At 43.3% G+C, this 23035-nt stretch overlaps 16 protein-coding genes across 16 annotated transcripts; 7 read left to right on the forward strand and 9 right to left on the reverse strand.

The window, feature by feature from the left end:
* Positions 1–133: 133 nt before the first annotated feature.
* On the forward strand, positions 134–1789 carry ROK1 (RNA-dependent ATPase ROK1; the record flags this gene model as incomplete). The annotated part of the gene is made up of 1 exon (XM_003682083.1): positions 134–1789. One exon carries the CDS (start codon positions 134–136, stop codon positions 1787–1789), a length of 1656 nt encoding a protein of 551 aa, XP_003682131.1.
* A 219-nt stretch (positions 1790–2008) lies between these two features.
* On the reverse strand, positions 2009–2371 carry ATP20 (F1F0 ATP synthase subunit g; the record flags this gene model as incomplete). The annotated part of the gene is made up of 1 exon (XM_003682084.1): positions 2009–2371. One exon carries the CDS (start codon positions 2369–2371, stop codon positions 2009–2011), a length of 363 nt encoding a protein of 120 aa, XP_003682132.1.
* A 404-nt stretch (positions 2372–2775) lies between these two features.
* MCM4 (MCM DNA helicase complex subunit MCM4) lies at positions 2776–5550 on the reverse strand (the record flags this gene model as incomplete). Its single annotated transcript, XM_003682085.1, has 1 exon — positions 2776–5550. The coding sequence occupies one exon, from the start codon at positions 5548–5550 to the stop codon at positions 2776–2778; it is 2775 nt and encodes a 924-aa protein (XP_003682133.1).
* A 217-nt stretch (positions 5551–5767) lies between these two features.
* RLF2 (Rlf2p) lies at positions 5768–7315 on the reverse strand (the record flags this gene model as incomplete). The annotated part of the gene is made up of 1 exon (XM_003682086.1): positions 5768–7315. One exon carries the CDS (start codon positions 7313–7315, stop codon positions 5768–5770), a length of 1548 nt encoding a protein of 515 aa, XP_003682134.1.
* Positions 7316–7426: 111 nt separating this feature from the next.
* SPO74 (Spo74p) lies at positions 7427–8419 on the reverse strand (the record flags this gene model as incomplete). Its single annotated transcript, XM_003682087.1, has 1 exon — positions 7427–8419. The coding sequence occupies one exon, from the start codon at positions 8417–8419 to the stop codon at positions 7427–7429; it is 993 nt and encodes a 330-aa protein (XP_003682135.1).
* Positions 8420–10547: 2128 nt separating this feature from the next.
* Positions 10548–11054, forward strand: TDEL0F01140 (uncharacterized protein; the record flags this gene model as incomplete). Its single annotated transcript, XM_003682088.1, has 1 exon — positions 10548–11054. One exon carries the CDS (start codon positions 10548–10550, stop codon positions 11052–11054), a length of 507 nt encoding a protein of 168 aa, XP_003682136.1.
* Positions 11055–11245: 191 nt separating this feature from the next.
* Positions 11246–11620, forward strand: DSS4 (guanine nucleotide exchange factor DSS4; the record flags this gene model as incomplete). Its single annotated transcript, XM_003682089.1, has 1 exon — positions 11246–11620. The coding sequence occupies one exon, from the start codon at positions 11246–11248 to the stop codon at positions 11618–11620; it is 375 nt and encodes a 124-aa protein (XP_003682137.1).
* A 182-nt stretch (positions 11621–11802) lies between these two features.
* TIF6 (translation initiation factor 6) lies at positions 11803–12540 on the forward strand (the record flags this gene model as incomplete). The annotated part of the gene is made up of 1 exon (XM_003682090.1): positions 11803–12540. One exon carries the CDS (start codon positions 11803–11805, stop codon positions 12538–12540), a length of 738 nt encoding a protein of 245 aa, XP_003682138.1.
* A 332-nt stretch (positions 12541–12872) lies between these two features.
* TDEL0F01170 (uncharacterized protein) lies at positions 12873–13361 on the forward strand (the record flags this gene model as incomplete). The annotated part of the gene is made up of 1 exon (XM_003682091.1): positions 12873–13361. One exon carries the CDS (start codon positions 12873–12875, stop codon positions 13359–13361), a length of 489 nt encoding a protein of 162 aa, XP_003682139.1.
* A 910-nt stretch (positions 13362–14271) lies between these two features.
* RPC19 (DNA-directed RNA polymerase core subunit RPC19) lies at positions 14272–14661 on the forward strand (the record flags this gene model as incomplete). Its single annotated transcript, XM_003682092.1, has 1 exon — positions 14272–14661. One exon carries the CDS (start codon positions 14272–14274, stop codon positions 14659–14661), a length of 390 nt encoding a protein of 129 aa, XP_003682140.1.
* Positions 14662–14842: 181 nt separating this feature from the next.
* DBP2 (DEAD-box ATP-dependent RNA helicase DBP2) lies at positions 14843–17008 on the forward strand (the record flags this gene model as incomplete). The annotated part of the gene is made up of 2 exons (XM_003682093.1): positions 14843–16103; positions 16620–17008. The coding sequence occupies 2 exons, from the start codon at positions 14843–14845 to the stop codon at positions 17006–17008; spliced, it is 1650 nt and encodes a 549-aa protein (XP_003682141.1).
* A 97-nt stretch (positions 17009–17105) lies between these two features.
* On the reverse strand, positions 17106–19292 carry CEX1 (COPI-interacting protein CEX1; the record flags this gene model as incomplete). The annotated part of the gene is made up of 1 exon (XM_003682094.1): positions 17106–19292. One exon carries the CDS (start codon positions 19290–19292, stop codon positions 17106–17108), a length of 2187 nt encoding a protein of 728 aa, XP_003682142.1.
* A 195-nt stretch (positions 19293–19487) lies between these two features.
* Positions 19488–19868, reverse strand: CYB5 (Cyb5p; the record flags this gene model as incomplete). Its single annotated transcript, XM_003682095.1, has 1 exon — positions 19488–19868. One exon carries the CDS (start codon positions 19866–19868, stop codon positions 19488–19490), a length of 381 nt encoding a protein of 126 aa, XP_003682143.1.
* A 248-nt stretch (positions 19869–20116) lies between these two features.
* Positions 20117–20755, reverse strand: NOP15 (rRNA-binding ribosome biosynthesis protein NOP15; the record flags this gene model as incomplete). The annotated part of the gene is made up of 1 exon (XM_003682096.1): positions 20117–20755. One exon carries the CDS (start codon positions 20753–20755, stop codon positions 20117–20119), a length of 639 nt encoding a protein of 212 aa, XP_003682144.1.
* Positions 20756–20903: 148 nt separating this feature from the next.
* On the reverse strand, positions 20904–21578 carry TDEL0F01230 (nucleotide diphosphatase; the record flags this gene model as incomplete). Its single annotated transcript, XM_003682097.1, has 1 exon — positions 20904–21578. One exon carries the CDS (start codon positions 21576–21578, stop codon positions 20904–20906), a length of 675 nt encoding a protein of 224 aa, XP_003682145.1.
* Positions 21579–21703: 125 nt separating this feature from the next.
* Positions 21704–22942, reverse strand: TDEL0F01240 (uncharacterized protein; the record flags this gene model as incomplete). Its single annotated transcript, XM_003682098.1, has 1 exon — positions 21704–22942. The coding sequence occupies one exon, from the start codon at positions 22940–22942 to the stop codon at positions 21704–21706; it is 1239 nt and encodes a 412-aa protein (XP_003682146.1).
* Positions 22943–23035: the final 93 nt, after the last annotated feature.

Below are 23035 nucleotides of genomic sequence, written 5' to 3' on the forward strand. Positions count from 1 at the left end.
AAGTTTTTTCGCAACGAAAATTTGCCATGCGATGAGCTTGAAATATTCAAAAGCTTGAAGATAATGTATTGTACAAGACTTGGTAAAGACTGCAATTTCGAGTCCTTATAGCATTAAAGTATAATATTTATCAATGGATATCTTTAGAGTCCTTTCAAGGGGAGCTAACGTTAAGAAAAACGACAAAAAAGTTTGCAAAGATGTGGATTTTAGCATGGTAGAGAATAAGAACAAAGAGGACGATAAAAACCTCTCTAAAGAACTTGACTTTTTCCACAATAAGAGAATAGTGAAAAAAGTAGAAGATTCGAAGAAAACTGAGGAAGAATCCTTTGAAAATCAAGTGCATTCATTAGTTGAGAATGAGATTGGTCAACCAAAAATCTCCAACGCTGAAGAAGCCATGGCTTTGCGTAAATCCTATAAATCAAATGTTACTGGTGAAGATATACCATTGCCGATCGGATCTTTTGAAGATCTTATAACACGATTTCAATTTGATAAACGTCTGCTGAATAATTTGATTGAAAATCATTTCACTGAACCAACTCCCATCCAATCTGAAGGTATTCCGCTGGCTCTTAACAATCGCGATATCGTGGCATGTGCTCCAACGGGTTCTGGTAAGACCTTGGCCTTTCTAATACCTTTACTGCAGCTAATCATCTCTGATGGTAAAGATTCCAATGGTCTAAAAGGCCTAATTATATCACCAACTAAGGAACTGGCGAATCAGATTTTCATAGAATGTTCCAAATTGGCTCAGAAGGTTTTTTTGGATAGGAAAAGACCATTACAAGTTGCCTTGCTGTCAAAATCTCTTAATGCCAAGCTTAAAAACAAGGCGGTGAGCGATAAGAAATACGACATATTAGTTACTACTCCCTTGAGATTAATAGACGTGGTGAAAAATGAAGCTTTAGATCTATCAGGAGTGAAACACATTATCTTTGATGAAGCTGATAAGCTTTTCGACAAAACGTTCGTTGAACAGACAGATGATATATTGAGCTCCTGTAACAACCCAAAACTGCGTAAATCAATGTTTTCCGCAACTATACCTTCTAATGTAGAAGAAATCGCTAATAGCATTATGATGGATCCCGTAAGAGTCATCATCGGTCATAAAGATGCAGCAAATGCCAACATCAAGCAAGATGTAATTTACTGTGGTAATGAAGAAGGGAAACTAATTGCCATAAGGCAATTGGTTCAGGAAGGTGAGTTTCGTCCACCAGTTATCATTTTCTTGGAATCCATTACCAGAGCCAAGGCTCTGTACCATGAACTGATGTACGATGGATTAAATGTGGACGTCATTCATGCAGAGAGAACCCAAATTCAGAGAGAAAAGATTATCGAATCTTTTAAGAGTGGCGAATTGTGGTGTTTAATCTGTACCGACGTTCTTGCCCGTGGTGTTGATTTCAAAGGTGTCAATCTTGTCATAAACTATGACGTGCCAAGGACGGCACAAGCTTACGTGCACAGAATCGGTAGAACTGGTAGAGGGGGCCGCTCAGGGAAAGCAGTCACTTTTTACACAAACCTAGATTCTTTGGCAATCAAACCCATCATCAATGTGATGAAGCAAAGCGGTTGCGAAGTGGCCGAGTGGATGGACAAGTTCTCAAAGATTACTAGAAGGGAAAAGGATAAGATCAAGCACGGTAAAGCACATATTGATAGAAAGCAAATTAGTACAGTACCTAAAGTGGAGAGATTAAAGAGGAAGCGTAAGCGGGATATGGTTGAAGCGTCTAAAAAGAGGAAACAAGATGAAGAATAAGGCTTCAATTTGATATTGACAAGTGGCATCGAGTTATATATAAATGCATATATAATTATAGAAAAGAATATAACAGAAGTCGGAAAACCGTTAATTGTTCGAACTGGTAAAACAAACTCAATCAATACGCGTTATGAAGTCGAAGGCTCGATGATGATAAGTTGAACAGTTGATCGTAACGCATAAAAAGAGAAAAATGCAGGAGCTCATTACTAGTCACTAATGGTGGCTAGGCTGGTAGTTCTTGTAACCGACAAGGTGTCTTCTACCAATAACTTCACCAATAGAGTAGAAACCAACGATTTGAACAGCGAAAGCACCATATCTCAAAGCGTCATTTTTGGATAAAGTCTTGACAATTTCCACAACTTCCTTTGGCTTCACAGCATAGTGCAAGGATTTCTTATATAGCTGAGAGTACACTTTCTTGAAATCTGCAATAGATGGTGGTTGCAAACCCTCTTTCAAGTAGACTTGCTTTGATAGTTCGGCACCGACTTTACCGTAGTAAATGGTCTTGGTTGCAAAAGAGGTGGTTTTAGAGACTAAACCGGTGGTAAATGCCTGAATTCTGCCCAACATGATCAATTGCCTGGTTTTTGGCCTATTTGACTTACTCCACAACGCAATGCAACACTAGCAGGAGCCTTCTTCATCATCAAGACTTTTGAAGAATCTTTCTAGCTGCTCGAGATGCTAACTAAAGGCTGTCGTCAAGAGGTATCATGCTCGCGACCAATCAGAGGCCGGCATTTTGGGAGTAAATAGCGTTAAAGAGTAATAAAGAATACTAAAGCAAGGATAGAGTCCGTGTAATAGTGGCTACTAGACACATAATTCACTGTAATTATGGGCTAGTGAGTCGAATGAGTGTCGTAAATTTTCTTTGTAGTTGCGGGCACCTTTGGCTGATTTTTATCTGCGGCAACGAAATCGGGCGACAGAGTCTCAGCCTCTGACACTTTCAGTCGACTCAAAGTTATGGACTAAACGCGGCTGTTGAGACGAATAGATCTGCGTACACCTTCTCCGAGAACTATCACTTTGTCTTCTTGTTGTAGTCGTGAAAGCGCATCCGATATGTCCGAGGAGTCAACTCTGTCCTGCGAGTGCTCATTGATCTGCTTGATCAGCTCGTTGAAGCTCATGGAATCTGAAGTGTGATCTGAGAGGATCCTTAGTACTTCTCTCACCAAATCTTCTTCTAGCTTTCGTTGAATAACCGATTTCCCAGTTTGAACCAGATTCATGTCTATCTTACCAGTCTTGGGATCTGTGGCATAGTCCTTGATTGCTGATCTAATTAACCTCACGGCTTCCTGTACGTCTTCAACTTTTACTTCTTGCGAAAGTCTCATCTTGGCGTGGGCTTCCGCCAGACGAATCATACTCTCTAACTGTCTCGTAGTGGCGGTAATTCTCTTTTCATCTGACCTTGAATCATCACCAATTTTGCGCATGCCAACGTATGCCCTCACGAGTTCTGTCTTTGCGCCTTCGGTGATGACTGGATGAATATTATCCTTGGCGTAATTGATGTAAGTAGTCAAAAATTCGACAGCTAACACATCATCAGTAGCGACGTGTTGCGGTTTATCTTGAATGTAGAGGCTGGTTAAATGCTTGGCAAGTTCCCTATCAGTTTTTTCATCAACTTTATCAAGAACCAAATAAACGAGATCGAACCTCGACAGTAGTGGCGGTGGAAGGTCAATATTTTCAGTCACGGGCAAGTTGGGATTATAACGAGATCCTATGGGATTTGCACTGGCTAGGATGGATGCTCTAGCGTTCAAAGTTGTGATGATACCAGCTTTAGCAATCGAAATTGTCTGTTGTTCCATGACTTCGTGCAACACAGATCTAGTGGAGTCACTCATTTTGTCGAATTCATCAATACAACAAACACCACCATCAGATAGAACCAAGGCACCACTTTCCAGTACAAGTTGTTTGGTATCAACATCTCTAGTGATATATGCTGTCAAACCAACAGCAGAAGAACCTTTACCAGAAGTGTAAACACCACGAGGAGCAATCTTATGGACGTATTGTAAAATTTGGGATTTTGATGTTGCAGGATCACCACATAATAAGATGTTGATATCGCCTCTATATCTCCCACCCTTGGTAAATTTCTTGTTAGCACCACCAAACAATTGAAGCAGTATTCCCTTTTTGACATCGTCCAATTCGTATATACTTGGGGCGATTGAACGTGCGAGTAATTCATAAAGATCATCCCTCATCGCAACTTCTTTGATTTTGGTGATGTCCTGCTCTGTTATCCTCCTAACTTCTTGAATATCGGTATGATTAAGTTTGTTTTGCATAAGTTCTTGTTCGACTGTAGAAGTGTCAACGTCCAATCGTTTATTTGAGACTTTCTTCACATGAACAACGTCAACATATGTCTTGTAAAGTGACTTCAATACTCGTTGTCTAGGATTGGCCCTGATAGGGACCGACCGGAATGTCCCTGTAACTTCAATTCTATCACCTGCACGGCACGAATCCACTAACTCGTCGTACACACATAGAGAAACTGAATGGGGTGTTTGACCGTCTGGCACCAGATCTGGCGTCTCCTGTAGTTTGATCACTTGTTTATCAGCGAAAGAGCAGCGATTGTGCACTAAAGACATGGAATTAGGTTCATTACAGTCCACCCTTTCACATCTTGCAGGCTCTTGAATAACTCCTCTATCGATTTCAACAGCCATGGTATGGTCACAAACGTTGCACTTGAAAAAAGCCACTTTCATATCAGGTATCACTGGGGTGCTTCTTAAGACAAGACCTTTCAAACTGATCAACTTATCAAGATCATTGGGATTAAGCTCTCGCATTCCTCTGACGGTTTCCACATTATATGGTCTTACTTTGTAAAATCTGGTCTCAATATCATCTAAATCGTACTCTAACTGGTTATCAACAACTAGTGATACCATACAGTCCTTTATAGTTTGATCCATAATTGAAATGACTTCCTGTGGATAATTCAGGAGCTGGTAGTATAGACCCTCTGTCTGCTTGTATGCTAAGAGATTCCTAGCGTCTAAATTCAAATTCGAACTGCCAAGCTCACGCATTTCATTCATTTGCTTGATATAGTACAATTCCTCGTCGGTAGTGGTGTTCACAAAGACCTCTCTTTCATCCAGGATCTTACGATATTTGTACTTGAAGGACATCAAAAAGCTTCGGAAATCATTTGCACATTCTTGGATACTAACGTTAGTACCCCAAATGATCCTTAGCGGTTCGGTCGCCTCAGAGGGCAAAGCAGACGAGGAGGATGTGGGAAGTCCGGAACGAGAATCAAAATCGACTATTCTGCGAGGCGAAGATAGGTCTGAAGCATGGATATCATTCCTTCTCATGTAAGTGTGGTTCGAAGAGCGGCCTCCAAAAGACGAAGAGGACATGGGACCAGCTCTGTCACTCCTCAGATCGGAGCCCAAGTTCCTTCCTGGTGTCGTCGATTGACCTGCTCTTCGATCTCTTGCCTGAGAGCCCAATCCGTCGGACCTTTCATGCTGAGATGAGGGATAGAAGAAAGGTGAAGATTCTGGTGCTGCCTGGACTGTCCTGCGATGTTGTGAGGCACTATCTCGCTCGTATGTATCTGGCTGAGACGACGAAGTATTATAGAATAGCGCTGGTGACGATGCTTGCGGAGGATTGGAATCTGGAACAGGAGCAGGCGAAGAACTAGAATCAAAGTTCCCTCTAACTGGAGAGCTTGGTTGATCAGACATTCTCAGGTCCTTCCGTGATGTACGCTCTGTTGTAGCCCTGTGAGAGATCTGATGTAGTCATGATGAGTTTTGAATAATCTCGCCTCTTGACGCGATGGAGCACGAAGATGCGAAGAAATTACATACTGAGCTTTAAATGATCGATCGTGAAATTAGTTGTCGTCTATATTTAATGACATGAACCAGAAGGTCGAAATGCAATTACGAGATCTACTTACTACCCTATGCTTGATCGGAGATCTTCCCAATGCTTCATGTCTCTTATCGCCCATTTACGTCCCGAATCTCCTTTTCCTGAACCTCTTAAAGCGTATTCTTTCACAGTATTTTTTATCGTCTGCTTGCTGTATTGAGGAAGATTCTTCTGTGCTATTTCTGTGACTGTTCCCAGGGAAAAAGTGCTATCGTGAATCTCGTCAAAGAGTTTTAAGAGATGGATACCTTCTGTTATTAAAGTCCTTGCCTTCTTCTTTTCCGGAGAAACAGATGGGCTGCTTGAAGCCGATTCAGCCTCCTGCTCACGTTCCGATAATCTCTTCAGAGCACTTATTGATTGAGACCGAATTATTGGAGCGTTGGGATCTATTGGGAACGATTGCTGTTCTATCAAAATTTCGACCTTGACAGCTTCGTAATATTTCCTATCATCTTCGTCTAGAGAATCAACGTTACTTCTGAGACACACGGTAGGTATTAATGGCCCCAAGAATTTTCTTTTCCCATTTACACCATCTGGTCCTTCCTCTGTGTCTAAAAATCCATCGAATTCGCCCTCACTTGCCTCTTCATCTTCTTCATCATCCTCGTCTTCACCACTTTCTAAGTTATCTACTCCACCTTGCTCACCCTCCTCATCTTCTTCATTAATCCACTCCAGATCAGAATCGTAGTCGTAATTGTAATCAGTTTCCTCAGTAGAAAACGGATTATCAACAGGTAAAATCACATCCTTTGAATAAGTTCCGATGTAAGGAGGTCTTACATTTTCATAAAACTTGATATATTTCTGTGGAATCAACTTTAGCAAAGATTGTAACTCTTGATCCTCTTTTTCCTTTGCTGTCATCTGTTGCAGGAGCGAAACTGCAGTAAAGGCAATTGGATGACTTCTCTTAACCGATTTACTACTTAACCAGTCCTTTAAATTATCATCAAAAGCATGAGATTGCAGCGACTCATCGATATCCTTTCTCCTCTGTTCCAAGGCACAGTTATCAACTTGTGGCAGTTTGACACCATCCTTGGCGTAAAAGGGTAAAAAGTATTTCTCGTAGTCAGATTTGACGTTCGATTGCTTACCTGAATCGCTAATTTTCTTGAAAAAATTCCCAATTCGAGACTGTGCCCTCTCTTCCTTGATCTTCTTCTCTTGCTCTTTTCGTTGCTTCTCTTCCTCTTTCTCCCTCTTCTCTTGCTCCTTCTGCTGTTTAGCCTCTTTCCTCTCGATCTCCTTTTGTCGCTTACGAAGATCTCGTTGACGTTTCTCCTCTTCTCTTTGTAAATCTCGCTTACGTTTCTCTTCTTCTCGTTGTAAATCTCGCTTGCGCTTCTCCTCTTCTCTTTGCAGCTTCTTCAATTCCTTCTCCTTCCTAATCTCTTCCCTCTTGCGTGCAGCCAGTTCCCGTTTCTTAGTCTTGTCATCCTGGCTTTCTGCATTTTCCGATCCGACCTCTTTATTGGAACCTTCTAAATCGATCAAAATGGTCTGCTCCATCGGTGGTTTCTCTTGGAAGAACGATACGATGCCCTGCCCTTCTCCATTCATCTGCGATCCAATTGATAGTTGTACTCATTGAAAGAAAGTCGATCTATCTTTTTGACGCGAAACTTTTCACGCGTCAGGCACGGTATAATCATTAGAATATATAGTTAAGCTTTATTTGCGAGACCTACCAGCGGTCAAATCGTAGTAACTAGCTTGTTCTTGAAAAAACATCTGCAAAGAATCATTCTCGTCGTTAGCCTTGGGAGTAAAATCATAATCATTGGGAGCAGATTTTTGCGTATGTCGTTGTGGAGTCTTTGCATTTAGCACGTTATCATCATATCCGATAGGCATGAATTCGAGACATTCCTTGTTCTCTCTCAATCTGCGTTTCTCCTTGTGAGTGTTGGTACGCTTTACCATGAATCGACCTCTTGGGCTGAGCATTGTGGAATCATGTTGTCTCAGTTCTTTCTTATCACCGAATGCCTGATTCATGGCGTTTGCACAGATATCGAAACCTTCCTCAATACTCTTGATCTTGTATTCTTCGCCTCTTGGGAAAGGTGTATCACCATTCTTTGCACATCTATCGAGCTCGTAATTATCTTCAAAATCCAATGGCGACGGTTTTCCTCTTGGGATGCAGTTTGGTGGCAATCTCTTGTGGTGGAAAATCTTGAGCAATGTATCTGTAATTTCTTCTCTCAAATACTCGATATGCTCCTGAGGATTCATATCGTACTCTGTTGGGTCGAGAAAGATAGAAAACAGGTACTCTAACCTTTGGGACAATTGTTTAAACTTCAACTCGCGATTAAGGATCGCACTGGTCTGTCTGGTATAATAAAGCACATCGTCAAGCACTGTTGTGAGCAGATCTGGATCCTGAGGTAACTCTTTAAACTTTTCGAAATTAGCCGCCAGCTCATCTGTCTCCTTCTTGAGAACACTATTCATCTGCAAAGCACCAATCATAAGTTCCAAAAAAGGAATCACACTCTTCTTGAATGCTTGCTGCTCTGCCTTCACAGTAGACATGGTCGTAGTGGCCAAAGAACTCTCTGTAGCCTTAGAATCTGTTCGTTTCCCCTTGTAAGGAGACCCCGAGAAATGAGTCACAACGTCCAGATCAGCCTCGGACTTGTTCGAGCCCATATACATAGAAGAATCGAGCTGCGATTCGGGATAGATTCCTCTATGAAGCAATTTCCTCAACTCTTGATTCTTTTTCGTTAAGCGCCAACTTCAAATGGTAATTTTCGTTTTGAAACCGAGCCAATTCGTCGTCGTGGTCCCTATGCAAATGAACTGCTTCAAACCGCCTGACAGCTTCTTCCAAATCCATACCTGACTATACCAATGGTCTTCTACTATTCAAATGCGTTTGTGTCGTTAAGAGCGGGATTCGCCGCGCTGTAATTTTAACTCCAATAAGCACCATCCGTCCAAGTGGCAGGTACAAAGGAAACTCTTGAAGAACTGAGTATTTTTTAGGACGTACCTTGATTTGGAAGCTGTTGAATCACAATTGGGTTTACCAACTAGACTTGCAAATCTTCATACTTAGACTTTACTGTCATTACGCTGTTATGAACAAAATAGGACTGATACTTTAAGAGATAATCAGAGCACTTGAAGGTAGTTGGGAATAACAGCCCCAGCCATACTAAAACAGGGCTCTTTGGAAGGCGCTAGGCTTTCCGAAAAACTCGAGCAGCAGCATCTAAAAAAAGGTATATGCTTCCAACCAATATTACAGATATGTAAATAATCCTACATCTCAATCGTGCATGTTCTCTAACATTTGAGAAGGTATAGCTGAAAGTCCACCATCAACCTTTCGAAACAAACTAGCGCGCGCGGGATTTGCGTTCTTCTTGGCTACTGTGCAGCTTGAACTTTGGGTTTCATTTGCCCATCCTTCGCACAGCTCGAAATTCTTCCATATGTTGCCCATAAACTGTATTTTGATTTAAGACACACATAAAACGATCTCAATGATGAAATACCATTGTCTTCTTTTTACTAGGTAGGATATGGTTTGTTAGCGACATTTTCAACTAAAAATTTCCATACAGCGTGGCTGTCGGATCCATGCAGCGATGCCTCAATTTTCTTGAATAGTATCGACTAGATAATATTGTTTCAGCTGCAACACAAACTACGATTAACTCTTTCATACGACTTCTTTGTGCCTTGAAATATCATGAAGCACTTATTATGGACAGTGTATAATCACTCCTTAGTCAGTGTTCGCTATTGAGTATGTTTTAGATCTGGTAGCTGCCGAGGTAGGATTTAATATCTTGAAAGGTATAAAAAGAGAACTATTTCTTATGAGTTTGCCAATCCCGTTGGTTCAAAATACTCATCCTTTCCTCAAACAAACAAGAATCAATAATGACCATCTCCAGTCAAAATCAAGCACCTCTAGGCCTTTTTGGACTGAGGATGCTGCTCGCCATTCCAAACAATGGAGCCTGTATACGATTTCACCAATGTCGGCTAGAAAACTTAGTCAGAAGATCAACTCTGATTCGTGGTTTTCCGTGGTCAAACATCCACAAGCTCCAATTACCAACCACTCATTGAACTTGCCGCTTAGCAGTGGTGTCAAAGAAGAGATTACCAGGGCTCGCAAAATTAGGATCTATCCGACCAATTCCCAGAGAGAAACGCTCAAAAAGTGGTTTGGGTGCCAGCGTTACATATACAATAGAGCGTAGATAAAAGATCTACGCCAGACTTTGCTTAACAGAGATACTAATATTCTAGAACCTCAAGAGCAGTGGCTTAACGACTATAATTACGATTTGAAAGACGAAGCCCTTCGTGATTTGGTCAAAAACTTCAGTTGTAATATGGTGAAGTTCAAGAGGACGGGGGTGCCTTTTAAGTTGAAGTTCAAGGCAAAAAAGGCACCGGTTCAAACTATTTCAGTGCTGAAAAAGCACTGGAACAAGGGAGCGAAATCTTTCTATGGACCAATATTCTCGCCCTCGAAGATACGTGGCGCAGAGTCACTTCCAGAGGAATTGCCAGCAGATTCGAGGCTCCAAAGGACAAGGAACAATTAATATTACATGATTGTTCCTATGGTTGGTGAAGAAATCCCTAGAAAAAGCCACGCAGAAAAGTTTATATTTATTGATCCCGGGGTCAGAACTTTCCTAATAGGATATGACTCTAGTCAGACTGTGGTTGAGATTGGTAAAGACGCGGTCGTACGCATCGAGAAGCTTAAGCGCCGCCGACGGCAATTGCAGTCAAAACTTGCCAAGCTCAGGATATGCACAAGAAGAGGCAAAACCATCGGAAAGCCTTACACAGGCTGGACGGAAAGATTTCGCATATTGTTCAGGATATGCACAAGAAATCGGCCCTCTTCTTGTGCAAGTCTTATAACAATATTTTTCTTCCCAAGTTGGATTACCATGAATGCACCAAGCTGACCCGAAAATCAAGGTCCAGCATGGCAACTCTCGCTCATTGTTGTTTTCACGATCGCTTGACGATGAAGGCAGAGCAGTTCCATAGTACTAGTATTCATGAGATTGAGGAAGATTACACGTCGAAGACTTGTTCTAGTTGTGGAAATTTGAAGGATGACCTTGGCTCCGCCAAAGTATATAGCTGTATAAAGTGTTCCTCGGTTTTCGACAGGGACTTCAACGCAGCAAAGAACATCATGCTCAAGTATATCTGTGAGCATTTGATGGCAAGTGGTGAGTCTTCCATTTCTTCTGCTCTAAGTACAGAAAATGGTCGACTGGCCAGGAAGCATCATGGCGCCTGATGCTTCCTGGCCCCTTCGTACGCTAGTACGTACTTGTAAGTCTCTCGTGGATTCTCCCAGGCGCGCTAAGAAACGAAAAGTACTGGAACAAGGGAAAGAAGTCGTTTCACAGCGACATATACTCATTTTTTGGCATGCGTGGCGCAGAGCCAGTTCCAGAGGAATTGCCACGAGGCACCAACCCACCGACAATGCGAGCCCAATGTGCATTCCCAGGATGCCATAGCGCGATCATCGAGATCACCGAACCGCGCACAGCCCAATTACCACCCGATGCACTCGAATCCTTCCAATTAATGCAGAGACCAGATTCCAAACTCGGCCAGTTCGTGATCGTGGACGATGTGTGGGATTTCGACAACATCGGAGTCTCAAAGGACCTTCCGAACCAATCCAAGCCCATCGAAGTTTCATTCAACTGGAATAACAAGCACTATTCCGTCGATCGCTGTATCAAGTACCTGATATGCGCCGACTGCGATCGGGGACCAATCGGCGTAGTCGTCCACACCAAAGAAAACCAACAATTGTACATACTAAGCCTAGATTCTACGTCCAGTAAATAGACTACAAGCCACACCAACTCACTCACCCACCCCCATCTCATCTCTTCAACCACCTACTACTCTACACTGATGGCGCCCTAGATAAACCCCCCATCACCCGGCCCCATCGCACTACTGATAAAATTTTGCAAGCTCATCGCTACAGATAAACTAACCACTACACACACCATACCCACCAAATCATGGCTACCAGGACCCAATTTGAGAACTCTAACGAGATCGGTGTCTTCGCCAAGCTCACCAACACCTACTGCCTTGTCGCAGTTGGCGGAAGCGAGAATTTTTACTCTGCTTTCGAAGCAGAACTCGGCGATTCCGTACCGATCGCCCACACTACCATCGCTGGAACCCGTATCGTCGGTCGTATGACCGCGGGAAACCGTCGTGGTCTACTAGTCCCCACACAGACCACCGACCAAGAACTACAACATCTACGTAACTCGCTCCCAGACTCGGTCCGTATCCAGCGTGTGGAAGAAAGACTCAGCGCGCTCGGAAATGTGATCTGTTGCAACGACTACGTTGCACTAGTTCACCCCGACATCGACCGCGAAACAGAAGAACTTATCGCAGATGTCCTGGGTGTCGAAGTCTTTCGTCAAACCATCTCGGGAAACATCCTAGTCGGATCCTATTGTGCTCTAAGCAACCAAGGTGGTCTACTGCATCCGCAAACTACCGTACAGGACCAAGAGGAACTATCCTCGCTACTGCAAGTGCCATTGGTCGCCGGTACCATCAATCGCGGTAGCGCCGTTGTGGGGGCCGGGATGGTAGTCAACGACTACCTTGCTGTGACGGGTCTGGACACAACCGCACCCGAGCTGAGTGTGATCGAGTCGATCTTCCGTCTACAGGACGCAGACCCAAGAGCGATCTCCGCCGGGCTGCGCGACACATTGATCGAGACCTATTCGTAGATTACGTACTAATTGCCACGCACTTTTTTGCCTCCCTCGCCCCCCCTCCTACCTCTTTGTCTTTTCTCCAAATCCCCCTTCTGTCTCTCCCCCCGGGCTGATGTCATTGGCCGGCCACGCGGGCGCGCACGCTTTGAAACGCAGCGTTGATCTCTGCAACCAGATTTGCTACAGGAGATACCGATATGTATACACGCACACACACCCACATGAACACATACATATGTAGATAAATGGATATATATATATATATATATATATGTATATATGTATCTGGGCAATTGGGATAAAATATAACTTGCTCGAGAGAATAATCAAAATTGAGTAGTGTGATGTTGACGTCCAACTCGGCCGTTTACAATGTAAGTTACGTCCAGGGCAGGCTCCAGACGGTGCAACCAATGAGAAATACCGTTGGAACGAGGCCACGTGACTCTCACGTGACGCTGCCTCCGATTTCTTCGTTGGTACCACCTTCCAGCTACCCTGCGGGTATGCCGCTTGCTGGACCACCACCGAGGATGGTGGTTGCACCGCAGATGGCGACAGCTACGCGTGTGATGCCAACACACGTCCAGGTGGCACCGGGCCCTGTACAGGGCCCGGTGCTCAACCAGGCGGTTAGGTTAAGAAAACAGTGTCCGGTGTGTGGGAAAGTGTGCTCGAGGCCGAGCACTTTGAAGACGCACTATCTGATCCATACGGGGGATACGCCATTCAAGTGCAGCTGGGGGAACTGTACCAAGAGTTTTAATGTGAAGAGCAATATGCTGAGGCATCTGAAGAGCCATGAGAGGAAACTTAAGCGAGATCCGCGCTGAGCGCGGTGGCGGCCCCGGCGGCAGCAACAGCGACAACAACGACAGCGGCTATTCATATATTCGTAGGTAGTAGTAAGGACAATAGGGGGGGTCAGGAAGACCCCGGAGCCCCGGAGGTTTGAATCGGGGGAGGCCCCCGGGTATAATAAACGAGATCTCGACTTTGGCGGCAAGCTTAGTGTAAGAAATAGTCATAATTAACTAACTTAAGAACTTGCGCATTTATGATTGGTTTGTAAGAATAAAACATTAAATTGTCAAGACTACGTCAGACTTAGGAGTCTTAAAAAACACTTGGTCCAACATGGTTCGACGTATGTAGTTGTGATCTTTTGTATTATCGAGTTTTTGAAGCTTTATTATTGTTGATAGCGATCATTGATAATGGTCCCGAGCTGCCTCGACTATCTTTTCCCACTCGCGCTGCTCGTTGCATACGTCGTGTTCGGAGGCTTTGTACGTCCTAGCCACTTCTTTAACTCCTCCCCGAGTCCACCTGGCAATTGTTAAGAGCTTAGGTAAAACATATGCGCTGCTCGCGGTCCACTCTACCCCGAAATCTTCAGCGCGCAAGTTGTTACTGAAGCCCATCTAAACATGTACCGGGTTCTTGTGGAGAAGCTGCCATCACTAGGAACATCAGGTGTCCGAGTAGTCAAGGTGAAGTAGTCTTTTGCACCACGCACTACGTTCATTTCGGTCCTACTGGAAAATGCGGACCTCTTGAAAGTTTTAGCCAGAACTTAGGATTAGTCTCACACGGCACCTGGAGGTGCTTCTAACTCTAATTCAGCTAAAACAGTTTCTTTATTATACTCGAGTTTGTCCGGGTGAACAGCTGATGTTAGTTAAAGAAAACTCATCTCATCTCTCTAATACTTTATAAACGCATAGAACCAACACAGCAACGATGACTGAGGCTGTTCCAGAAGTACCACCAGCTGCTGACGCACAAGAACCAGAGGATGATGTCCAAATGGTCGAAGAAGAAGAACCCGACCGCGAAAAGATAAAACTTCTGCCGCAAGCCAGCTCCGAAGACGGCACTTGTGCTTCTTTCCAAATCGCTGAAGAAGACCACACCTTGGGTAATGCCCTCCGCTACGTGATCATGAAGAATAAAGATGTCGAGTTCTGCGGCTACTCCATCCCACACCCTTCTGAGAATCTACTCAACTTAAGAATACAGACTTACGGAGCTACTACAGCTGTCGATGTGCTTCAAAAGGGGCTTACCGATCTTATGGACCTCTGCGATGCTGTCGAGGACCGTTTCACAGCCCGTATTAGAGAGCTATAGCCCAATTGGTTTTCTCATCAACTAGTCTAGTCATATAGCTTTGTAGTATATTCAAGATTCTCGAGGCGTTTCTTTTTGAAAAAATTTTCAATGGCCGATGAGCTGTATATAAAGGCATCGGAGAGCTGATCGATGAGTTTTGAAATACTTTCTTCTCAGATCAATATCGACCAAGTTAATAATGTCTAGAGACGCTCAATTCAACAGGACTAACTATAACTCTCGTGGTGGTGATTTCCGCGGTGGTAGAGGTTCCGATAGGAACTCTTATAACAGAGACAACAATGGTTTCAACGGTGGTTTCAAGAATTCTCGTCCTTTCCAACAAGGTCCTCAGGAATTGATTAAACCAAACTGGGAAGAAGAATTACAAAACTTGCCTACTTTCGAAAAGAACTTTTATGTTGAGCATGAGTCTGTTGGTAACAGATCTGAGGCAGAGATCGCTCAATTCAGAAAGGAAAATGAAATGACTATCTCTGGTCATGACATTCCAAAGCCAATCACTTCTTTCGATGAGGCTGGTTTCCCAGATTATGTGTTGAAGGAAGTGAAAGCAGAGGGATTTGACAAGCCAACTGGTATTCAATGTCAAGGTTGGCCAATGGCTTTGTCTGGTAGAGATATGATCGGTGTGGCAGCTACTGGTTCAGGTAAGACTTTGTCATACTGTTTGCCTTCCATTGTTCATATCAACGCCCAGCCTTTGTTGGCTCCAGGTGATGGTCCAATTGTGTTGGTCTTGGCTCCAACCAGAGAGTTGGCCGTGCAAATTCAAAAGGAATGTTCCAAGTTCGGTAAGTCTTCTAGAATTAGAAACACCTGTGTCTACGGTGGTGTTCCTCGTGGTCAACAGATCAGAGATTTGGCTCGTGGTGCTGAGATTGTGATCGCCACTCCAGGTAGATTGATTGACATGTTGGAGATCGGTAAGACTAATTTGAAGAGAGTTACCTACTTGGTTCTTGACGAAGCTGACAGAATGTTGGATATGGGTTTTGAACCTCAGATCAGAAAGATCGTTGACCAAATTAGACCAGACAGACAAACTCTGATGTGGTCTGCTACTTGGCCAAAGGAAGTTAAGCAATTGGCTAGCGATTATTTGCACGATCCTATTCAAGTGCAAATTGGTTCTCTAGAATTGGCTGCTTCTCATAACATTAAACAAGTTGTCGAAGTTATTACCGATTTCGAAAAGAGAGATCGTCTAACTAAACACATGGACATCGCTTCTCAGGATAAGGAATCCAAGATCTTGGTTTTCGCTTCTACAAAGAGAACTTGTGACGAGATTACCAAATATTTGAGAGATGATGGATGGCCTGCACTTGCCATTCACGGTGATAAGGACCAAAGAGAACGTGACTGGGTTCTGAACGAATTTAGAACAGGTAGATCGCCAATTATGGTGGCTACTGATGTCGCAGCCAGAGGTATTGGTATGTTTTTTTACACTTTTTCCAGTTTTTTTTTCAACTACTACTAATTTCATCACAATCATTAGCAAACAGGGCGTTGGTGTTTTCGCACAGTATTGGGATTCGTTTTTTAGCACAAATGACATGCATTAATATGATCGACGATCGAGAAAGGCCTGAGAAATATCTTGAGCAACAAACAGCGATTTCATTGAGTTTCACTTTTCTCTCTATTCGACAAATCTTGTAGTTATTTGTGCCCATTTTGATCCAATTGATGAAAATTTCAATACATTTTATCGACTAATAATTTTCAGCTGGACTGATAAAGGCTTAGTTTGTCATTGGAATTATTGTATCGCATGGGGAACAAATGTAAAAAATGAACTGTGCTAAGTTGAAACCAAATATGAACATTTTTGATGTCAAGATTGTCATATTTAAGCCAACCTTGCTTGCGTAAAAATTTTGAATCTTGTGAGAACCTCTAGTAGCGATCCGATCGTAGAACTTTATTACTAACTTACTCAACTATAGATGTCAAGGGTATCAACTATGTCATCAACTATGACATGCCAGGTAACATTGAGGATTACGTTCATAGAATTGGTAGAACCGGTAGAGCAGGTGCCACTGGTACTGCCATCTCTTTCTTCACCGAAGCTAACAAGGGCCTGGGTTCTTCTTTGATCTCAATTATGAGAGAAGCTAAGCAAGAAATCCCACAAGAATTGTTGAAGTACGATAGAAGATCCCACGGTGGTCATCCAAGATACGGTGGTGGTTACGGAGGCCGTGGTCGTGGCCGTGGTGGCTACGGTGGCCGCGGCCGTGGTGGTTACGGTGGTGGCGGCCGTGGTGGTTACGGTGGTGGCCGCGGTGGTTACGGCGGTGGTCGTGGTGGCTGGGGAAACAACGGTTACTAGTTTGTCTACCACCTTGTGTATTTTAGCTTATTCCTCTTTGTGCAATCGCATTGCTCGATTTTTAGACTGTATAGTATTTAAACAACTGATTTTTTAATCACCACTCACCATCCCATGAGTCGTCAACCGTATCTTCATCATTGACTATGACCTCGGTCTCTTTAAAGATGTTCTTCACTGGTTTATTCTTAGGCACTGATGCTGCTGGAAAACCAACTTTTGTGTTCGTGGAGCTCGATCTTGATGATCGTATAGCCCCAGTGGGTCTCTTAGTGGCGAGAATGCTTGTTTTTTTGACAGTTTTAATTACAGGTTTGGGGGGTTCTTTGGGTTGCGATTCCTCCCAAAAGCTCTGGTCATCCCAACCATCATCCAATTCCTCATTGAGCTCATCGTTCCAAGATTTTTCGATAGGAACCGGAGTACTCTTGAAGGCATTTTGTTGGTTTATCTTTTCAGATGCAGTATCCAAACCGCCATCATCCAAGTCTTGATCTTGTGTATCCCAACCATTGTCTTCGACTGTGTTGTTTTTGGTCAGCAGATCTGGTTCAGGAGTTGATGAGAGCATCAGCGTGGCCATAAACTGATTAACCAGTTCCGTATCGTCACTGGTTTCCTCTTCGCCATATTGATCAAAGTTAATATCCTCCGAGTGCGAGCCAGAATTGGCACTCTGTATAGCTTTTGCCTCATCTTCCAATTTGTTGAGATACTTTTCGAACAAACCCTTAGCTTTCGAGCGCACAAGGGGGTCCTTATCCAGCAAACCTGGAGCGATCACTGTCAAAATCTTGTTAGCAATCGTGGCGACATCGAATAGATCAATTGATTTTGCTAGACCATATAGTGCTGCCAGTCTTGGTTTTGTCACTGGGTCCTTCAAGGATTTCGTGAATGCTGTAGCCAAGATGTTTGATCTGTTGCCTGATGATGTAGAAAGCAGTGTGGAGATCCTTGTTATTATTATGACGGTCCAGGTACGTATCTCGACCTCAGCATCTACCTGAGTTTTTGCCAAAAATCTCAAAAGTTCATTGTTCAATTGCCTTTCGGTAATGAAGGGAACCACGATTGGCACTCTCTTCAAAGTTTGCAAACGTAAAGTCGCATCTGCATCCGCCATACCTTGAATAAACCTTGGATAGATCTTCGTAGATATTTCACCCTTGTTCAAATGTTTACTGATCTTTGGCAAATATATCAGCAGCAGAAATCTAATCTGTCTGTCTGGCAATCCAAAACAGTCGTAAATCAACTGTTTGGAGTTCTCTGGAAAATATTGTCTCTCTGTGGAAAGGTCGAGATATATTGCTAATAGAGGAATTATTCTGGAAACAGCAGAAGTAGAATTGTTTTGGGAAGTCATGAGCCATTTGATCACATTCGCAATTTCTGGGATTACCAGTCCTTCAACAAATTGTGCTGACAGATTATGGTACAGATCCTTATTCTCAAAGAATGATGTTTGTAAATTAGTCATAACAGCAAGCTTTTCCTGAGGTTCCTTTATATGTAATTCTTTCAACTGTTGATAAATGGTGATAAGTGGATTAGAGAGCCAAGTGTCGGTCAACTGCAACTTGTTCATGAAATTTTCAATAGACGTTCTTCCAGAGGCCAAGCTTTGCACTGGTGACTGCCAATCTTTTGGTATTTTTGCAGTAGTGCCAAAAATGGTAGTTATTAATGAGCCTAGGCTCATGGCATCGATCTTGTTCAAGTTGTTACACGAACTAGATAACCCTAACAATCTGTTGTAATCATGCAAGCTATCCAGATATCTCTCCGGATTGGATATATCTGTGACTTTGGAGCACATTTCCAGTCCAAACAACAGCCATTGGCCCTTGGAATCGATGAAGATGGAGTCCTTGCCGATGGTTCCGAGCACAAACGCGTTTAAGAACGTCAAAGTAGTCAAGAGTTGAGAAATTCCCAACTCCAAAGCCTCTTTGTTCCTTTGTAGCGTGGCAATATCATCCCATGGGAATGGTGTAACACGCTCAGTGACGATGAAAGTGGATTGTGGATCTGAATCAAACGTCTCGAGTACACGACAAAGCCCAGGGATCTTCAAAATCTTAGCCTTATGAATAGCATTTGTAATTAAAGCCTCGGTTTGCTGTGATCTATTTGCCTTGAACACTGTAACCGGTACCGAATCAGACTTCCTCAACCCGTTAAACACCTGCCATAACGTAGTCTCGGAAACGGGCTTATCCTCGAGTGTAAAAGGGAACTGGAAGTTCGACAACGACTTGAACAAGTTTATGAAACTCATACCAGCACTCACAGTCTTCCTCTCTTTGTTTACCAATAGTGACAAGTGTTGATCTTCAACAACGCTACAAGTACAACAGGCACATGACTGAACAATCGAGTTTAGATATGTATATAGATAATCTATCCGATGATGGTTTCATGACCACCTCTATTTTACAGGAGTTTTATTGAATAAATAGCGAAGCTGAAGGCATTAGAGACTGTTGGCGAAGTAGTAAGCAACGATGAAGAACACAATAGCACAAGCAATGACAAGCTTACCACTTCCCTCACCGCCAGTGGTATGAGTACCCTGGGAAGAGGTCTCTGGGGTTTCAACCTCAACTGGTTTGCTGTTAATATCGACTCTACCGACACACAAGGTATTCAAAATTTTCAAAGCTTCTTCAGAGTGACCAATGTCTCTGAAAGGTTCACTGGCATCCTGGCCGGCAAGATCTAGGATAATCTCGTCACCACCTGGGTGCTCGTCCATGAATTTGGTGACATCGTAAACTTTACCGTCAACGACAATCCAAATATCCTCTGCGGAATTGTGTTCAGCGATTTGTTGGTAAGAGTAAACGTTAGACATTGGGCTATGGAACTGTGGGATAGGTGCGATAGAATATGATCTCAAGAGGTTGATTACAATTTTAAATAAAAGTCAATATATATACAGCTCTTGATTTAAAAGATTTTGAAGCGAGCCGCATCCTGTCGTTCGTTCGGGTCTCGTTTATTCAACGACTATCGACGTGGCTCAACAATGCTTAGAAGCGATATTTGCGAGACAATCACGAGTGATTGGTTACGTATAGTATACAGATATGTTGATAGAACTCACCAGCTGAACTCGATGCCTGCCTTCTGCAGCTGTTGCATTCTTTCGTCGTGCTTGGCCTTGGCTTTCTCCTTGAGTTCGTCACTGGTCTTCTTAACCGGCGCCTCTTGAAAAGCTCTCTTCTTATACTTGTACAGTTTGTCTATCTTGGCACCCTTTGGTAGCACACGTACTTGCAATAGATGGCCCATAATTAGGTAGTTGTTCATTGTTTCGTGTGCGACTTTAGCGTCGTCTTTGTTGGCAAATTCGATAAAACCATAATGCCTCGAGTTACCATTCTTCTTGTTACGAGCGAGTCTGACTTCTTTCAAGTCTCCAAATTGCGAGAAGTACTTGCTCAATTCACGCTCATGGAAACCATGGGGTAGTCTGCTTACATAAATGATCCCAGATAATTCGTTTGTCTTCTCGGCTTTGGCCTCTTTTTGATTCCGTTTCTTTGGGCCAAGTTTCTTTATCTTGTGTGTCGTACTGGATTCATCCTCATCGGAAAACCCCTCGATATCGTCTTCATCAGATTCTTCTGAGTCCTGTGAGCTCGCTACATCCACAACATCTTCCTCGATAGTCTCCACCTTTTCCTCCACGTCTTTCTTTGGCTCCTCGACAGCCGTCTTCGTTACCTTCTTAGCCATGGTGTGTTGGATTCTTTTCAAGCTCTCAACCCAAGATCAATGGCCTAACAACACTTTAAAACGAGATGAGATGAGATGAGATGAGCTACCAAACGGTATAACTGAAAAATTTTGCACTCATACAAAACGGGTCACGTGTAAACGATAGTTAAGAACAGCATTCTTGATAAATGGCTTGGAATAGATGGTTTAACGGCAATCCAACGACGTTGTAGTAGTCACCGTTGATACGTTTGATTATTATTCCGCTTATTCCCTGAATTTTGAAACCTCCTGCGACTGCGAGGCCATCACCGCTTGCGACGTAGTGTTTGAGTAGAGATAATGGGATTTGGCTGTCGCAATACACTTCTGTAATTTCGTGGAATGTTTCTAGTAGTTTGTAATGGTTGCAATTCGTCCAACGGACGAGAGTGACCGCAGTGGCGACCCGCAATGGATTGCCATCGCTCTGATAGCAGAATTTTTGCAGGTTCTTCAATTGAACATCTTCTCTTCCTGGTTTCTCATATATTATATTATCTTTATCGATGACTACTGTGTCTGCGCATATCACTAGCTTGTCCTTGTTGCTGCCTTGGAGCTGGACTTTCAGATCTTGTACTATTCCCTGCGCTTTATAGCGTGAAGTGTCGCGTACGTATTTAATGGGATCATCTTTGTAAAGTGCCTTATCTAGATTCTCTTCAAACGAGGGTTTCATTACCTTGAAGTCTCGGAAGCCCATCACATCGTGTAAGATCTCGTATCTTCTCGGCGAAGAACTGGCTAGAATAAGGTCTACTTTATCATTGATTTGCTCAAACACATTCTTATCAATCATTTCAACGCCTTGCAATCGCTCTTTATACTGTTCTTCAAATCTTTGTAATGTTTATTCTGAGAGTCTGTTAGCTATTTCGCGTTGCCAGAAGGGCAAGATATATCACTTACTTAAAGAGTTAAAACTCAAATACGCTCCACGTCGTTCAGTACTATGTGGTCCTGTATCCTGTAAATCTTCTCTTGGTGTCTGTCATCTGAGTTGCGATCTTTTGCAGTATCAACTTCAGCGTTGTCCGTTTCATCTTCACCAACATCTTCTTCATTTGGTGTCTCTAACTCAACGCTCTTGGCTTGTTTCTTGCTTGTCGTAGGCTCTCCAGGGAATGCCAGCTCTGTTCCGACAAGTTTTTTCCACTGGCCCTCGTAAACTTGGTCGCCAACCCTGAAGAGCGGTACATCAGTCTCTAGGCCAGACTGCTGTAGAGTTGCAGTTCTATCGATGGCGTTTCCTTCCCGGTAGTTACCGTTTGGGATATCGACACTGACATAGACTGATTCAAGCTCTGGTTCTTCGGTTGGTACTACACTGGGAACGGCGGTCCCGGTCGCTGCCGCTGCTGCTGCTGCCTGTCTCAATTTGATGTCTGCATCCGAACCAGCTTCGTGTGCATTTCTATAATCCCAATTCATCTCTTCACCTTTAATCAAAAATTCAACGTTCCCGTTCATAGTCATTCTCCATTTACGATTCTCAAGTGGTACCTCATTCACCCCATTTTGAAACGTGCTTCGCGTATCCAACTCATACTTATCTAAAGAACAACTTCCGCTTCTTATAATGGTTCCATCTTCGTCCAATGGCTCTCTCCAGTTGGAAAAGCCCAATAAGTTCATTCCGAGGGCTGCTTTAGCAGCAGCATGTGTAACTAGCAATATTGTTTCAGCGTTTGGGTATTGAGTCTCCACCTGGTTAATGAATAGTGGCCAGACCTTACCACATCTTCTGAATAAGTCTTCTTCAGTTTCACCCTTGTCACTTGGAATTACTTGAGACTGCCATTTAAGATCTAATTTACCTGGGAAGAAATTCTCCAGAGTCTCCAAAGGCGCAGCTACGGGAATCACTGGTCTATCAGGTCGGTACCATTCACCAATTCCGCGCTCAATCATAATCGGTAGTTCCAAAATATCTGCAATCGGTTCACTAGTCTGAATACAACGGTAAAAAGGAGAAGAGAACAGTAGCTCTGGTTGATTCTCTAAAGAAACAATGTAGTGTGCTAATTCTTTGGCCTGATGGATACCATGTTCTGCCAACGGTACATCACTGTCAATGCCCGTTGGTGGTAGAGGATACGGACCTTTGGCCAGCCAATTCGATCTGTACCCATGTCTTGCAATATAAATCGTCTTAACAACCATTTCAGGCTACTATTAATTCGAAAAGTGGACTTGGTTGGAAGATCTGGTCTAAATTTCAAATGTTTGTTGCATAGGATTTTTCAACATGGGCGA

Source organism: Torulaspora delbrueckii, chromosome 6, assembly GCF_000243375.1.
Source record: "Torulaspora delbrueckii CBS 1146 chromosome 6, complete genome".
Classification (NCBI taxonomy): Eukaryota; Fungi; Ascomycota; class Saccharomycetes; order Saccharomycetales; family Saccharomycetaceae; genus Torulaspora; species Torulaspora delbrueckii.